An 18,052-nucleotide genomic window follows, 5' to 3' on the forward strand; every position below is an offset into this window, starting at 1 on the left:
TTTAGAATCTAAACTCTTACCTTGGTTTTTAGTCAAACTGGGTCGAAGATTCGGCCTAAATGGCACTGAAGATCGCACACATCGATTCGCATCCGACAGTAGGCGTGATTAAAAGAAATCACCTTTTGAGTTGGACCCCACTCACCAATGTTTGGAACCTAGCGGCTTGCGTGACGGATTCCTCCGGCAACTTTTTCTAAGCGTATTAATTGCTTACTGCATAATAGGGGTATGCAATATAGGTTAGGAGAAAACAATGCTTAAATAACTTAAAAAGCATGGCCGATCTAATGAAGTCAAGCTGTGAACGATGGTGCGGTCTGTGCGTCCAAGCGTTACTTGACAAAGGATTGTTCAGCGAGAGACCCGGTGCTTCCATGTGCCCCGTTCTCGTCGGCTTTAAGGCCTGGTACACCGACAGCAGGGTTGGATATCAGCCTCAGTGTTACGGGATTGGTAGAATGGACACCCTAGGCGGGGAATATGTATCGAATTTAAGCCCACTTTCGGGCTACGGCAGGAGAGAAACCAGACCCTTATCCTCCGAAGCGCACCTTACTCTACATAAGTAACACTACGGGGCAGCGTAAACAAACACGTAGGGATAAATGCTAGTGTGCGGGGCCTGAGGTGCTGCTTTCTTGTTATAAGAAGGGGCGTCATCCAGATTTAAGAGCCTATGCTATGACTTGGTTGGTGTCATCTGGCGTGTCGTAGAATCTGCACGACATTGGGAGTTCAGAAGTCCCCGTGGGCAATTGGTTACTGTCCTCATTGGATGCCCCGCAGGCCAGACGTCATTCTGCGCATTCACACGTTTCGAAGCTGTATTGCTACGGTGTTTGATGGACAAGAACAACAAAACATTATTACCCATAAACCCCTGTCTGAAGCACCATCGGTTGAGGGGGATTGAAGATCGTAATTTCATGAAGCCAGCGAGAAATTTGGGACTGAATGACAACGCGACATATAGAGCAGAGGCGTTCGTATGTTCGGCGACGGTTCCTGTATACGAGCGCGCTCGAAACCGAATGACCAGCCGGACGTGCTAACTGCAAAGTATTACAGCGGACGAGTGTTGTGATGAACTCAACTCTACAGCGTGACCGAGATCGATTCAAAGAGCACGGCTATCGGCAATTATGGCATGCGGCAAAATGTGTAACTCTCACTATCTGAAGCATTTTATGCTAAAGCACTTTATGCTAAAGCACTTTATGTTAATGCATTTTATGCTGGCCCCTTAAATGGTTGGAAAAAGTAGACCATTAGTACTTCATCCATGTTTGCCGTACTTCAGTTTGCGAATGTGGAGTGCATAGTATGGTCGTCTGGTCGTCGGAAAAAGTAGCCTCTTGCATTTTCCGTCTGATTTACACTTTCATTTTAAACATTTACGTAACTCTTATCTTCTTGGAAAAACGTCACAAACAGAGACGCTGTCTTTACGAGAGAGGTGGCTTTTCATTCACCGATTAGTAACGCTGAGCGAAAGCAGGAAGTGATGTATTAAACTTTTCAATGAGAGTTCCAGCAAAAAGGAGGGAGTGCTATAAGAGAAAATTTGCTGAGAAAAACATGAAACGAAGTAAATGTATGTGCGGAAAGAAATACTCAGTACGTATCTCGCCAAATTTTCTCATACATGGAGAAATAACGAAATTGCGTGAATCGATCCGTTCAGACATACTATTTGATTATGTCTGCTTTGATACATGTTTATGTAGGTAACGGGGCGCTCATGCATATTCGCCAGGGTATGTGACGTGGTTACAGTGAATAGGCATTCACGTGCAAATGGTGCCAGCGTTCGAGTACATTCTTCAAGTTCAAAACCTGCTATCATATCATATAAGGGCAACTGCAAAGATAATACAGGGGGCTATCCGTTATACTTTAGTTTGGTGGCATGCAAGCACATGTGGAAGCTGATGCGTAGTAAAGCATTCTGAATGTTTTACGAGGAGAGCCATCAGCACGTAGATGTTGGCTTGTCTTCAATAGTCGCTGGTGCACCGAGCATTTGTTTGCTGATTTTAATTAAGCGTTTAGATATTTCCTAGCGCCCGATTAGACTTTCGTCCAAATAGAAAGCAGCTTGCAATTTAAGATGATGATGGGTTAAGAGCAATGTGCAGTCCGCAGCGACCTGGGTTTTCCGGTACCTCCTAACCGCTAATACACAAAGGCTCAGCGCATGGGCAGACGCCTAAGTGTTCCGGGACCGGGATAAATGTCTTTACCAGAAAAGCAAAAGTCCAGAAACAAAACTTTGCTTCTCCGAGGTGGCTCAAGGTCTCGCCTATGCGGAAGACTATGAGCCACAGGCAGTGTTTTCTCGTCCTCTACGACGGTCGCCTCCTCTTAGCAGGAGGCTCGATGCTGTCGGTGCAGCACTCTGGAAGCGCAGTGATGACTACAGCCAGCGCTAGGTCTAGTTTGTCCACCACTAGTGTTTTCCATCCAGTCGTTTTCATCACTTTGCACAGGCTGACACAAATAAAATTCAGGGCATTCTGCCGGAGAATGGTAGCGTTCAGCTTGTCGGCGACTATCAGACTCGACACCGCACTCTCAAAGTTGAGTTTTCGTATGAGGGCGTCCTCACACTTGTCCCGAAGGCTCTGCAAGCCGTACTTGTCGGCCGCTACCATGAGCGCGTCAGCGATATTGTCGACGTTCAACGATCCTCCAGTGTACATGAAGCGGAGCAGTTCGCCAAATACCTCGCGCTCAATGTCTGGCACAAATACTTCGCCTTGCAGATTTTTGAGCATATCATTCTCGAACATAGCTCGAAAAACTGGAGAGCGGGATGACAGTATCGCCTTGTGCACACAATATGCGCCATTGCCTACATTCACAGTAACGTCAGTGCAGCTTCCATTATCCAGAAGCCAGCTCAGGTCTTCCGCGAGACGGGAGTCTGTGACACTTACGCTGGTTCTTTAGCGATTTCTGTGCACGACGCCGTGGTCAATGAAGGTAAAGTCACAGCGGAGTGTTCGCGTATCTTCAGGCAAAAGCTGCGCAGCTTGACTCTGCAGAATGCTTTTCGTTATGGTACCCGAAAATCCGCGGCTTCCTGTACCACTGGTAAATGTTATTACCGTGGTGCTCCTCTTGAGGGCATCATTGTTAGTCACATCGACGACGCACAATGTTACCTCCGCATTGACTTTCTTAGTGTCCTCGTAGTACAGGTAAAAAGACAAGAATTGGCAACCACAATCTTTGTGGTTGTCGTCGCCAACAGTCTGTGGCGCGAGGTACCACGACCCATACGAGTGGAATTTAGAGCTGACTATTTCTTTTCCGGGCCATTGCCAGCAGCCGGAAAAATTTTCGATTAACCACACGAAGGAAGCTCTCGCGATCTTCTTGGCCATTAGGTCGTTTTCTGACTCTTCCATGAAGAAGCACTTCTCAGCCGTGCGCAGCAGATGTATAGCTCACCGGCGCTGCATGGGGATAAGCAGCTTGAGCCTGGAACAGATCCGTGAAACGCGTCGCAAAGATCTCGCCTTGGCGACTTGTCCCCGGAAACTTCCACCGCACTTCATCGGTGATGATGATGATGATGATGTTCTCGTGCTTTTGCTTCTCTTCAGCTTTTTCTCCGATGCAGTAGCACGTGCAACGCAATTTGATGTCTTGTTCTTTTCCTCGTGGAAATTTACCTGGTCGTGGCTTCTTCAATATTCCTGTCTATTAAAATCGATCTGGTAATAAGAACCAAGCAATTAAATATTTTCCGGGGAAAAATGACTGTAAGCTACGAATTCTCACCTTCCATCATCTGCTCACCACAAACTGACTCTCCTTGCACATCTCTGGAGGGGGATATTAAGAACGAAAGTCTCAGAACCTATCCAAAAATCACAGAGCTTTACAGGCTACGTAGAATGAAATTCCCGGCGGCGGCCCGCACATTCAGTAAAGAAGAGGAAGTTTCTTGGAGGAAATTGCCGGGAGGGTTTTTTCCTAACCCGACTTTCTTTTTTAAGTTACAGAGGGAGGTTTTGAAACCCCAGTGCTGTTTTTGATATACGATAGATAACACATATAGTACATAAGGTGTGTACATGCGCATCAATGTATGACCTCAAACACACGATAGAAATCTGGGGGCCTCACTACACGGCCCTTACAGTAATGTGCAACGTAAAATTATCGGTCAAGCTCTGTCTGTCGCTGTGACGTTCGGGATTCCGGCCGACTGGTAGACACGTCGCAGAGGAAGAGTTCTTCTGGAGTGCGGTTTTGACTGGTGGAAATAAATGTTATTCCTCTCTTCCCTTCCCCCCCGTCGAGCGTTAAATACATATGAGAGCCCCTTGACGCCATCGTCCAAAAGGCGGATACCACACTATTATTCTCTACTCGTACTGGTGCTGCGATTCCCTCCCCATCGTACCGACTTCAGTTTACTCTCATGGCAGGTCTGGATAAACGGATAGCGCTCCCAATTCACAGCGACGTCATGGTACTTCAACCAGACTACGTCAAGGTACGTCCAGGCACTTCCGTGTACGTCAAAGCATATCAATGCTATCTGAGGAAACATTTGGACACACTGCAATGAAAGGGCTATCATACAGGAAGCGCAACGGCAGGATTATCTTTGGTCAGCCATTGCATTACTCCAGAAAGAAGTGGCTTCCAAAGCCTTTATTTGAACCCAGAAAGAAAATAATAATGACTGGAGTGAGGTTCTCTCAATGTGTCCGGCTTGAAAAAAAAAAAAGAGAAACCATTTACACGCGAACAAAAATGGCGTCGCGAAGAGTTCTAAAGCGCTTTCTATCAACTAGACAACACTTTGTTTTTTGTTTATGTGCCAAATACTACGAAGGAAGCTTTTCGCCGGCCAAAACACACACACACAAAACACTGGGTGATGTTTCGCTTTCAAGCACTGACCTAGCTCTTATTCGCAAAAGATGAGAGCCGGCTTGCACGCAAAAGATTTGCATAACGTTTGCGTTTCTTCGACCAGGCTTTTAGTTTTCATCAAATGAATGATGAATGCATCTGATAGAGCAGAAGCAGGCCAGATGCGGACGTTGAAAGGAAATCAGGAAACATAAACGTCTGAACGCCCATGAAACACTAGATGACAACTGGCGCCGACCTGCAACAACGACAGAGAAAACTGCGTGTTTTTTTTTCAACACGGGAGCCGGGAACCAAAGGAACTCAATGCTGCCCTCTAGCGTCTCCCGCCCGCCGCTCGGTGCTTGAAAACTTCCCAACAGCAGAGGCGTGCAACTCAAGCATTTCAAGCTTGCAGTTATTTTTTTTTTTTTTTTGCATCGGCTTGAACTCCTAGACAGAGGGGAGTCTTTTCATGGTAGGATATCCACGCATTTCTGTGGAGATCAGTGGAACCATTACTGCTTTCCCAGTTGCAAGTGAAGGCCGGCTGTTCGCTGTCAACATCTTGCTCACTTTTTTTTTCTTTCTAGTTTTATAAACTACAGAAGTAAGGCTGCAGTTTCGGCAAAGCGGCAGCTTGCGGTAACTTTTGTCGGAGGACATACATGTGACTGCCGTATGCTTCTGCGTTTTTCAATAGCTGATTTTTGTATTCGGAAGAGGAAGGTCACCCCTTCACAAGAAAGCTGAACGGAGAGTAGTGCAGGTATGGCTTCGTTATTTCGGTCTTGAATGAAAAGGAGACCAAGAGCTTGTGGTCTGAGGCTGGTTGGCTGCCCGCAGAACTTATTTTCAGAGCTAGCTGTAAAGTACCTCTTGTAAAAAAAATATGCACACAAAGATTCTGAATGCTCTTCTTTGTTTTTCTCAGAGCCGCTGCACGCCGATTTATCACATTCTTCCTGAAACCAGATGCTGCCAGATTTGGCTTGATTTATCGTAACACAGCACTACTGCTTCTGTAATGTGCGAGCTTCTCCTAGGTGCTTTCGGTGCCTTATTATGGGAGTTTTTCGTCCACTTTACACTGAAGGCGACCGAGGTTGGCGGGAAATTTATTCTTCATGACCACCGAGGACGCCTGTTGCTACCGGCGCCTCTAAATTCTTCAGTTCTTTGTGGGCGCAAAGCCAGCTCAAAAAAGTGTTCATATCAGTGCCACGTTAGTCTTCCGATCTTTTGCCTGCGACATTATGACCACCAGGGCGTATCATAATTTTCTACTTGTTTTTGCAATTCTAGCGGCATAGTTTTTAACTTCTTTTTGGCATTCAATGAAACATGTTTTTGTCATTCTGGGATGTGTTCAGCAGTTGCAGGGGATAGGGGTAATTATAACGGCAACAAATCCGTGCACCTGTGTACAGTGATGAAGCACGTAGCACACTCTTAAAAAGCTTCCCAGAGCAAGGATGGCCTTTGTGTGTGCACGGCCTGTGCCCCAAAACAAGAAACAAGCTCTCCGTGAACGCTGTTTCTCGAGCACATTGAAGGCGTCCTGAAAGCAAGACGTGATGGAGTGGAGCTTACCGGGTTGTATCGCGGTGCTCCTGCTGCTCGTCATTGTAGTCTTTGTTCGTCGAGACAACAAAGACAGAATTGCTCGTTTCCGAAAAGTCTTTGTTTCCAAGTATATTACGAGCCTTCTTTGTTTCAGACTTTCAAGGCTTGATAATGACAAAGCTATCATTACACTTGAAGCTGCTTGATTATGAATTGAGAGAGTGAGTAAAGAAATATATGCGGCGGGGAACAACTGTGCAGAACGGCGTCCTGTGGCAGTCATGAATATGTTTTAACCTTATACGAGCTTCAGTGAGTCTTAGTCCAAATAGCGAGATCCGCTACTATGGGAGTCCAGAATAGAGAAGATAAAAAAACTGCACATCTAGCGAAAAATTATTTAAAGAAAGAGTTTTCAATTGCGATCTGTATGTGAAATCTTTTCCATTATTATATGAACTCTTAGAAAGTAACAGCACGAACAGCCGAAAACTAGGGCAAGGAAAAACATAAGGACTTAGCTAATGAATTAGCTTTTTAGCAAGATTTTAAAGCTTGCTGACGTTCTTAAAGGTCGAGATTGTGTTCCTGAACAAAAAAAAAAAACACCACACAGCTAACCCCTGTAGTGGCCCCATCACGCAGCCGACCTGTATTATCGGCATTTCCGAAGCTTAGACACGCTATGGGCTAGCCTGGTGCTTGAAAATACAGTTCGGCCCCTTGACTGTGCTACTAGACTGTTTAGTAGAGTGGGAATATTTTCTTTCCATTTCTTCCACCACATACTTAGGAATTTTTGAAGGTTTTTGGTGAAACACTGGGCAATATTACTGTCTTTGTTTTCCTCACACGTTACGCTTAAGCACGGCAGCTGCTTACAGAGCTAATATAGTGATGCAGAAGACGAAGCTGGCAGTGATCTGGCACTCCCCCGCACCATGGCCAATCGTCTTCCGTAGGAATGCACCATTAAGCCTGAGGACAACATCATCATCATCATCGCTCTCTGCCCTCTTTGTGGTAGGCTACCTGGTTGTTGCTCATCCATGTGATTTTCTTTTGTCTTTAGTATGCACAGGTGAATAGCAACCTTTGTCTGCCGACTCTTAGCCGATCCGCCAGTGTGGGTATGTGTCATCTTTTCAAAGGATAACAACAACAAGAACGGAGCGATCGCGCTAGGCCAGCGGCCACTAATATCATCTCTTGTCTACCGTACATTGTGCCTCATTTTTCGCCTGGCTGCAACGTGCATAAACTGAGTGAGAGGGTGAGGGTTCTAGCGGGCGGCAAATAATTTTCTCATGGATTAGACAACTGCAGTGGGGCTCTTATGAATTCTTGAATGTGCATGGGGTTTTAATCCTCAAATAAAATCGTGGCATATAAAACTCTGCGCGCCGTTGGCGTGGGCTTGCCGTTGATAAAGCTCTAGGGCCGTTGTCGGCATTTAATTGCCTGGTCACACGGCAAGATCTGTAAGGATGAGGGTGCATGATCATCATCATCAGGTTGAATATTCCCACTGCAATGCAAAGGCCTCTCCCATGTCTCTCCAATTAACCCTGTCCTTTGCCAGTTGCTTCCACCGCATCCCCGCAAACTTTTTAACCTCATCATCGACCAAACTTTCTGCCGCCCCCCTGTTAAGCTTGCTTTCTCTTGGAATCCACTCCGTTAGCCTTAAGGACAAGTGGTTATCTTGCCTTCGCATCACATGCCCTGCCCAAGCCCACTTCTTCCTCTTGATTTCAACTAGGATATCATTAACGCGCGTTTCTTCTCTCACCCACTCCGCCCGTTTCCGATCTCTTAACGTTACACCTATCATTCTTCTTTCCATAGCTCACTTCGTTGTCCGCAACTTAAGGGGAACCCATTTCGCTAGCATCCACGTTTCTGCCCCGTAGGTGAGTACCGGTAATACACAGTTGTATACTTTTCTCTTGATTAATATAGGTGAACTGCCATTCATGATGTCTGGAATGTGGGTGCATGATAATTGTCGGTTAATGCCAATTTTTTTTTGGAGATCGAATATAGCTCGATTACCTAAAAACCACCTGGGTTTTAAGCAAGCAACGCACACCTAAACCCTAATTGTCATCACCACACCTGTTGACAGAAAAAAAGTAGCAGTGTCGTTGGAACAAAACATGACGACACATCCCCACATAATAGTTTATTAAAGATGCCAAAGTGCTACTGTTCGTTTTCCGCTCCTCTTCCTCTGATCTCATAAACAACCAGCAATTGGCATCCGCCCGTATAGGTCTGGAGTTCTGGGCAGTTCAAGAAACTGTGTGAAGTAAGGCCCGCATGTAATCCGTGGAGATGAAGCTGCAAAAATCTATTTTAATCCGTAAGCGCCGCGGCAGCCGTGCTGCGTGAACGCCGGCATTGATGACCCAAACCACCTGGTCACCTTCACGCTCGATCCTACTCCCCACCTCCGCCCGTCGCTGGATGGATGGAAGGATGGATAGGAGCGCCCCCTTTGAAACGGGGTGGTGGCAATTGCCACCATGCTCAGCTTTTCTTTCTTTACTATTTTTTTGTTTACTGTGTTGGCAATTCTCATTAAGATTCGCCATCATCTTTACCTACGGTTTCCTACAATTCTAACCTTATGCCACATCCCTGGTTTTCAGCCACCAATATTCCAATCGCTTTTTGCTAACTGCCACTGCAGATTTATTTACATGACCATTGTTATCTTAAAACCCAAGGGCCTCAGGAAGAGTGAATGAGCCTGCATCGACATCCGGATGGATACCATCACATTTGATTATGAGGTGTTCAATTGTTTCCACAGATCTACCACACACTGCACATGTGTCATCTTCTTCGTTAAATTTCTTTTTGTAGCTGCGCGTTCTAAGACACCCTGACCTAGCTTCAAAAAGTAGGGCACTGCCTTTTGAGTTATCATAGAAAAATTCTTTCCTGATCTGCCTTTTCCAGTATCGATATAGTTCTACACTATGTTTCTTTTCCATTGAATCCATCCAATTTTTAACTTCCACGTTTTTAACCTGTTTTTAATGCTCTTTCTTTCTCCGTCCTCATGACCGGCATACTTACTGGTTAGTTTTCTAGATCTTTTCCGCCACTGTGAGTCAACGCTCTTTCTGTATAAATATTTAAATACCTTAGCTGCCCACCTGTTGTCGTCCAATTTCCTCAGGCGTGCTTCATATAGTATTTTACTCATAGCTTCCCGTGCTTCGAACGATGCCCAGCCCATATCCCCAATACTGCCTCGTTTGTGGTTTTGCCGTGCGCACCTAGAGCTAATCTTCCAACAGCTCTCTGATTTACGCCTAATCTCGACTGAACCTCTGCCCTTAAGCACAGAACCGCATTGCCGAAAGTAAGTCCCGGCACCATTATTCCTTTCCAAATACCTCTTAGTACTTCATATTTGTTGTACCCCCATAATGCCCTATGTTTCATTATCCCGGCGTCTCTTCGTCCTTTTCCCCTAAGAGCCTGTTCATGCTTTTCCGTGTATATCTGCCCTTCGTTTAGCCATATCCCGAGGTATTTGTATTCAGCCACTTTGGGTATTTCGTGGCCTGGTATTGTAAGCACCTGATCAGTTGTACCGTTAAAAATCATCACACCTGATTTAGTTGCGCTAAAACTGAATCCTAGAGCGTCTCCTTCGTCTCCACAGCAATTAACCAAAGTTTATAAATCTTCCTGGCTATCTGCTAACAGCACAATAACGTCCGCATGCATTAAACCCGGGAGTCGCTGCTCAACTACATTTCCGCCTAATCTGTATGACAGATTATAACCTAGATTACTTTCTTCTAGCCGTCGTTCCATATTTATCACGTAGAGCATGAACAGCAGTGGTGGTAGAGGACAACCTTGCCTTAATCCTTTGTGCACCCCTACAGTTGTGGTACTTTTTTTCCCTTCCCATGTAATTTCAATTTCATTATCTCGGTAGATTTCCTGTAGAAAATCAATTACCTTATGACCTATACCTAAATCTTCCAATATGCTCCACAGGAGTTCCCTGTTCACGTTATCGTATGCACCGCTTATGTCCAGAAAGGCTAAAAACAGAGGTCTGTTTTCCGCCTTAGCTATTTCTTAGCATTGGGTAAGCACGAACAGGCTATCATCTAAGCGCCTACCCCTTCTCAACCCATTCTGAAGTTCTCCGAGTATCCGATTACCTTCTACCCATGACTGCATTTTTAATTTCACCGCCTGCATTGCCAGCCTGTACATAACAGATGTTATCGTAATCGGACGGAAGGAATTTATGTTCATCTTATCCCATTTCCCTTTATAAATCAAATTGATTTTACTCTGTCTCCAGCTGTGTGGAATTTGCTGATTTGTTTTGACTGCCTCGAATGCTTTTATCAGCGCTTCCTTGCTTCGTGGGCCAAGTTAATTAATCAGCTTAATTGGAATTTCGTCTATCCCTGCGGATGTGGTTTTAGGAATATTCGCTTCCGCCTTTTCCGAGTTAAGACTAGTCAGTTCTAAGCTGTTCTCTATTGTGCTGTCCTGTGTTACCGCCTCACTTTGGGAGATTACCCCATTGCCGTTGCTAAAAGACGCAGCTATAGATGACGTAATGTAGTTCACAGCATCGTCTCCCTCTAAACATTTTCCCTCAGCATCTATAATCTGTTCCTGCGATCTTTGATTTGTTTTTTCCAACCAGCTTATATGGTTCCAGAATTTTCTTGGTCCCCTTTTATTTGCCTCGCGAACTTCAGCCAGCCATTTATCAGAGGACTGCTTCATTTTAGCCTGGACTAGGACCTGTACTTGCTGTTTCTTTTGTTGATAAGATTCCCATATTTTGCCTATTTCCTCTTCAGGTAACTGCGCCCTCTTTTCTCTGTGTTCCCTTGAAGCCACCCGTCGTTGTTCGATGGCCTCCTTAATTTCCATATTCCACCAGCTTCGTGACTTCCTCTTTCCTCTCCAACGGTTTGCTCCTTTCACTTGTTTCATTTTTGTAGCAATGAGCAGTTCTAACTGATTATAATCCAGCTTTTCCATGGGGCGTTTCACGATTACTTCTTCTAAATCGGCTGATATTAGCGCTATTTGTTCATCGCTTAATTTTGCGTTGTCTTTTTGACTTCGCTGCGTTTCTCTTTTGACTAGGGCTCCCAACTGTAGACTAATACGTTTATGATCACTTCCTAGGCTGTACGAGGGGGTACCCAAAAGAAACCGAACTTATTTTTGTTTGAACTTATTTGTTCACATTTTAAGCACAGACCTTGAATCTCCATCAAAGTATTCTCCACTTGCAATGATACGCTTGTCGAATCTTTCATTCCATTTTTCAAAACATTGTTTAAATTCATCTTTTGTGATCCTTGACAGTGCCTCCGTCGTTTTTTCTTCTCCTCAGCAACATCAGCGAAACGCTTTCCATTCATCTGTCTTTTCATTCTAGGAAACAGAGAAAGTAGCGCGGGGCAAGGTCGGATGGTGAGTATGAGGGTTGAGGAACAGGGGTCATGTCTTTTTTGGTCCAAAATTGTCGTAGAGACAGGGCTGTGTGAGAAGGGGCATTGCCATGATGGAAAAACCAGTCACCCGAATGCCCCAAATCAGGCCGCTTCCACCGCACACTGTTGCCCAATCTTTTCAAAACATCCAAGTAGAAAGCCTGGTTAACTGCCTGACCTTGTGGAACCAATTCTGAATGGACGACTCCGCTCACATCGAAAAACAAATCAGCATAGTTTGGAGGTTTGGCTTCACCTGACGAGCTTTCATGAGGCGAGGTGAATTTGAAGTTTTCCATTGGCATGATTGTTGCTTTGATTCAGGATTTGATTCAGAATTTGATTCAGGAACACTTGATTTGTCCCCATAGCATCGTCCTTGTACGTCTTTCTTAATATTTTAAGAGTTTCCGCTCCACTTTTTCCGAGCAAAAATCAGAATGTCACCGGCGCACGCTGTTCACGAAAATCAGCCATTGCAAAAACGACATGAACACAAAACAGTCGTCACTCTAAAACTCTCCCTAAACTAGCCTGACCTCTTTCAGCGACGGCACTCGGCTTACTGACTCTCGAATGTTCGTTCTATGCGCTCCTAGTGGCAAAACGCGGTACCACAGAAACTTTGCCGACCAAAAAAATTAGTTCTGATTCTTTTGGGTACCCCCTCGTACTTCCCCTCTTCGTCTATTTCCATTATTGCGAGCTTGCTATAGATGCCCTGTGACATTAGACAGTAGTCAATGGTTGTTTGCCTGTTACGGGATTCCCACGTGATTTGTCCCTCACCTTTAGTTTCTCTATTGACAATAACTAGGTTGTGCCGCTCACACAAGTCTAGCATTAACTTCACGTTACAATCTGTGTATCCATCCAGATCCTCGATGTGGCCGTTCATGTCTCCAAGCAAAATAATATCGACACCGTCTCCAATCTGCTTTATATCGTCATTGAAGCACTTAACTAGATCCTTGTTTTCTTGCCTGAATTTGTCCCCGGTCCTTAAATAAACTACCCCTAGCCATGTCATTTTGCCAGAAATTGTACCTGATACCCAGACATATTCTTTTGCAAGTTGATTTTATTGTTTGCCAATTTGTTCCTTTATGTATCAGCATACTTACTCCTCCTCCCTTCTTCTCCGTTGTTATGTTGCACCCTTCCCAGACATAGCCATCGATTAAAGGTGGATCTTCTAGACCCCTCAGACCATTGACCATTCAGAAGCGCCATTCATCGGCGAGCACCCAAACTAAGATCTCCAGAACCTCCTGTGCAATGAAAATCAAAGTCACAATGGAAAAGCCAGCTGCCGTCCACAATGGCTAGCATAAAGCCACCACTCACCACGGCAGCCTAATACCCTAGCTCTGGGCCGACCAATTTTCTTACCTCTCGTACCCCCCTCCCCCTTCCTCCGCCCTCGCATGCAAGCAAAGTTCATCGGTGCAACTTTCATGCAATAGCATGCGACTAAAGATAAAAACATCAAAGAGGAAACCCTCATTATGAGCGTATCTTGCTCACTTAGTTCCTCGCTTCAGTCGATCTATGTGTCTGGGCCTGTTTCTTTCCTACAATCAATTGATAGTTTTTCCTAGCTTTCCTGCTCAATAGGCCCAAGTGCTCGTTTATTCTGGCATTCCACGGCGATGTTTATCTTTTTGCCAAACTCAGCTGTATCACTTCACCGCAAACCACAACCGCCGGAAGGATGCTGCTCTTTTGCATCGTGCGTTTCAGGAACAAAGTATATAAACAAGCTGCCCAATTTATTTCCGCTTGCCAAGCGGCTGCACCTCCTCCACGTCAGCTCCGATTCGAGCGGCTCTTGGTGCTTCGAACGCTGCGAGCAGTCAGAGACACCGCACCGTTTAGAACGGTGTAACTACAATCACCGAAGCAGGGGCGGAAAGGCCACGGAAGCGAATGCGCTGGGGAAAGCAATAAGGAAACCACTTAGTGTTTCTTTTTTGTTTTGTTTTTTGTTTCTGCGATGAAGAGCGGAAAGCAGTGACGAGCAACACGGAAAGAGAGAAAAAATTACCGACGATTACGTTACTTCCTAATGCGAAATTTGAGCGGAGCAAACAAGCTGTTTCACCTTTTCGATAGTGAGTCAACCCCAGCTGCGGAGTTGGTTTCAGGGACAACGCCGCCGATGCCGACACAAACAATATGATACCCTCGCTTCCGCAGCGCTAAGAACCAGGTCTAGCCGTGGGAAGGTGGTCACTTATTCGTCAACGTGCCGGGGCCTACGTGAAATAACCGGCGCATCGGCAACTGAAGAGCACCCTATCCGCCACACAAGAACAGGGGGGGGGGGGACCCTTTCCTCCTCTTTCTGCATGGCGGCGACGGTGTTCTATGCAGTCACGTTATCTTGACTCTCTAGCGGCGTCAGCGGCATCCAGCGGTATCAGTCGGTCGCTGCTAGCGCTGGGGGGATGAAAGGGGGGCGGAGCTGGTTACGAGGCCGACGACAACGCCGACGACGACGCGAAACCCAGGAACGGACGGCAAAGAGCTGGGCTCTAAAAAATCCAGAGGGCACTTTGTTGACCTAAACTGCTGTGACGCGAAAGCCTTGAGCGCGGTGTACCTGATTGTGTCACTGATGTGTGGTTAAGATGTTAAGCTTCGCCTCTAAGAGTGAAACGCGAGAGCGTCTTGCAGCGCTGTCGGGGAGTCCACCGAACGCCATCGCCCGTTCGGCTCTACGCCTTGCTCGTCGGTAAATTGGTTTTAGAGGAAAGGAAATGTATCTGTCTCGCACATCTCGGTGGACACCTGAACCTCGCCGTAACGAGAAGGGAGGAAGATGGGAGTCACCCAAGACACCGTATCCACTAAACGCGCCTTTGTTCAATCCAAACCAGCGAGCTGGCATGGCGGAGTGGTAGTGTGCTCGCGTCGCACCCCGGAGACCCTGGTTCGATTCCCCAGCCCGACCAATTTCCTACTCGGTTTTATTTATTTATCTGAACTGACTAGAAAGCTTAATCAGGCTAATTGGTTAATGAAGTAATGAACTAAACTCAGTCCCACTTGCTTGGAGGATCACTATACGTTTCCTTAAATTGGTTGCATTGGCTACTAACCAAAGTACAATTGGCCCCGTTTGAAATTCGCGCACTGTGACGTCACGACAATCTCGAAATTCGGAATTGAAAATCTCGGAATTGAAAAGCGTGACATTTCTGCCGACAACTCCTGCTTGCAACGATTAGGCATTAAAGTCTACCGCCTTAATAAAAACGCAAGGTAGATGCGACTGAAGAAAATAACGAAATAAACCGCGATATGGATGGTGCCTCGCGGGCGGCTGGGAACTGAGCAAGACGGTTCGCAATCGATTCGCGCAGTTATCTCAGGGACTTGGAAGGAGGCTTTCGTGCTTTTGTCTCTTGGAGACTTCATCACTGCTTTAGATTGGGAGCTCTGCTACTCGGGGTACAGCTTCCGATTTCGATGTCAGTGAGACAATTACCTTCAATGCCTCATAATGTCGAACCGAACTTAACTACGTGGTTTTAGGGTCCAAGCTATGATGTATGACCAAAAGATTATAAGAATATGACTATTGGTACCTGACTTTCGCTTCTGACTTTGGCCCTGGACCTTGACTTTGACATTTGATTTGAGACACTGGGTACCATGTCTACAATGACATTCAATGCCTCACAAGGTCAAACCGAACTTAACGGCGGGGTGGTGTGACCCAAGCTATGGTAGTATGACCACGTGATCATATGGCTATGAAAACTGGGTACGTCACCTTGACCATGACATTTGATTTCAGACAGTGCCCAAGCAACACAGGTCATTGGCCCCGTATTGATAATGTTTTGGCAAAACCTACAAACGAGAAGGCTGAAACCATCCCTTTTCAATATTAGGCCAGTTACCTGTGCTGCTTGGGTGGACACCATTTTTAACAAAGCTTTCGCAGTGTAACTAGGCTCAAGCCATGTTGAACCCAGTCACTTTTTTTTCGCAGGTCATGATAGTGTTTTGTAGTGGCTTTAGGGGCTGGTTTTTGGATAGTGGTTCTAGGCGCCGCGCTGATCTCGCCGCGTCAGCACAGTGACAAAAGAAAAAATGGAGCAGATGCATCACGGAGGGAGGTGAATTCCTTATTCTCTTTCTCGGCTAAAGTGCAATTAAAGGCGGCTGCTATACGGTGGCTGCTTTTTCTGGGAAACTGGCATGAAAACGGCACGCTCCCTGTTTTCTTTTTTATCTCAGGCTCGTTCTCTTTCTCCCTCAGAGTATGGTAGACCTCCTAGGGAGGAGGGACTAGATATGGCAGACTGTCTGTGACAATGTTCAGTACCATTCTGCTCTACCGTTTTCGCTGATAATTATTGCGAGAAGTATTTCTTTATCGTCTAGAGGAAGGACTGAAACATATGAAACGATTGATATATCAACAGACACGAAAGAAAGCCTGGAAGTACCGATCCCAATTACAGAAGTAGTGCGCATTGAATTTTAGTGAATAAAGAAATCCTGACAGCGCTGGTATTTTTTACAATGTTTCCCTGCAGTACTGCAGGGACCAAAAACAAGAGAAAAACCAGACTACGTCTCTACAAAAATGCCGATAAAATGTCGACCGCCCTTGCCAATAAAAGCAGCACAGCCTCATTTTATTATCGGGGCGCAGTAAATGCTGTAAGTTAAATGTAAAAAAAAATCTCAAGGCGCTGAAATAAGCGAAGGGCTGGCAGTCGCGATACCATGAGGGCCATTAAAGGCTTCCTGCATGCACTCATTCATATACTACTCTTCTCTGCCATTCATTGCAGGACAGTCAAAAATGCCAGCGTGAAGTTCACAGCGGCGTAAGGGTGAAGGAAGACTCAGCATTTCGGCCCTGCCCAGTACAGAAAACTAAGCAGTTATAGCAGTGGCAGCAGTTATGAAGAGTTTTTATGACTGAATTTGTCCTTGACGTAGGAGTAGTTAGATGCAGTGGTACAAGAAACGACCTATCACACAGCAGGCCGCACACTCACGCTGGTAACGTGAACAGAATGCTTGGTTGGTTTGGTTTATGGGGTTTAACGTCCCAAAGCGACTAAGGCTATGAGAGACGCCGTAGTGGAGGGCTCCGGAAATTTCGACCACCTGGGGTTCTTTAACGTGCACTGACATGGCACAGTACACGGGCCTCGAATTTCTCCTCCAAATAAATTCAGCCGCCGCGGCCGGGATCGAACCCGCGTCTTTCGGGACAGCAGCCGAGCACCATAGCCACTGAGCCACCGCGGCGGCTCAACAGAATGCATAAGTAAGGCGCTGAGCACGTGCGGTAAACTTTTTACGCACTGTGAAAAGTCCTTTCTGATAACGGAGATTTGCTAATACTGTCAGTTCTTCCTTTTCTGCTAGGACGCTCAAGATTTACTCAGTTTTACCTCGTTCAGGTTCAGGTATCTGCGACTACATTTCGCTCATTTCACGCAAAAAAAAAAAATTCTTTATGCACCGATGGAGGCCTTTTCTATTTTATAATAATGCAGTTACGCAAATACAAATGCTTTTAAGACGACAAAACCGGGAACTGAGAGAGATTTCCTCCAGCACTCAAGAGCTACAATTTTATTTGAAGAAATGAATCTTAAAAATATTCTGCTACCAACGAAAATGCTTGCTGTTTTTATGCGAAGCATACTACTTTAGCTGCCACTTCAGCCCTTCACCGTGGTTATGCGCCTCCAAATCACGTGATACATCACGTCACACCACGTGACACGATGACGTCACGACAGTGGAGAAACGGGGGCCCGCCTCGCGCCGTCGCTGTGGTTGTGCGCCACCAAATCACGTGACACGACGTCACACCACGTGACACGATGACGTCACGACAACGACGTCACATCACGTGACACGATGACGTCACGACAGTGGAGAAACGGGGGCCCACCTCGCGCCGTCGCTGTGGTTGTGCGCCTCCAAATTACGCGACACGATGATGCTTCGCATTCTCCAGGCTTAACCAAGTTAAGCCTCAGCCATTTTTTTATCTCTTATTTGTACACGATGCGTGGTGCACTGAAAACGCTTACGTGAAATGGGCTGGGGTCCTTTACACACCG

General features: G+C 46.0%; 1 protein-coding gene and 1 pseudogene across 1 annotated transcript in view; one reads left to right on the forward strand and one right to left on the reverse strand.

Moving 5' to 3' along the window:
* Positions 1-2,348: 2,348 nt before the first annotated feature.
* Positions 2,349-2,795, reverse strand: LOC149346535 (speckle-type POZ protein pseudogene; annotated as a pseudogene).
* A 972-nt stretch (positions 2,796-3,767) lies between these two features.
* The window catches only part of LOC149346536 (uncharacterized), a 138,910-nt gene continuing 124,625 nt past the window's right edge, over positions 3,768-18,052 (forward strand). The window contains exons 1-2 of the mRNA XM_089541370.1: positions 3,768-3,861; positions 4,446-4,513. Of these exons, the coding sequence (XP_089397496.1) occupies positions 3,768-3,861; positions 4,446-4,513 (162 nt within the window). The remainder of the gene's footprint in view (positions 3,862-4,445; positions 4,514-18,052) is intronic.

Source organism: Amblyomma mixtum, chromosome 4 (assembly GCF_055824585.1).
Source record: "Amblyomma mixtum isolate Tamu chromosome 4, ASM5582458v1, whole genome shotgun sequence".
Taxonomy (NCBI): domain Eukaryota; kingdom Metazoa; phylum Arthropoda; class Arachnida; order Ixodida; family Ixodidae; genus Amblyomma; species Amblyomma mixtum.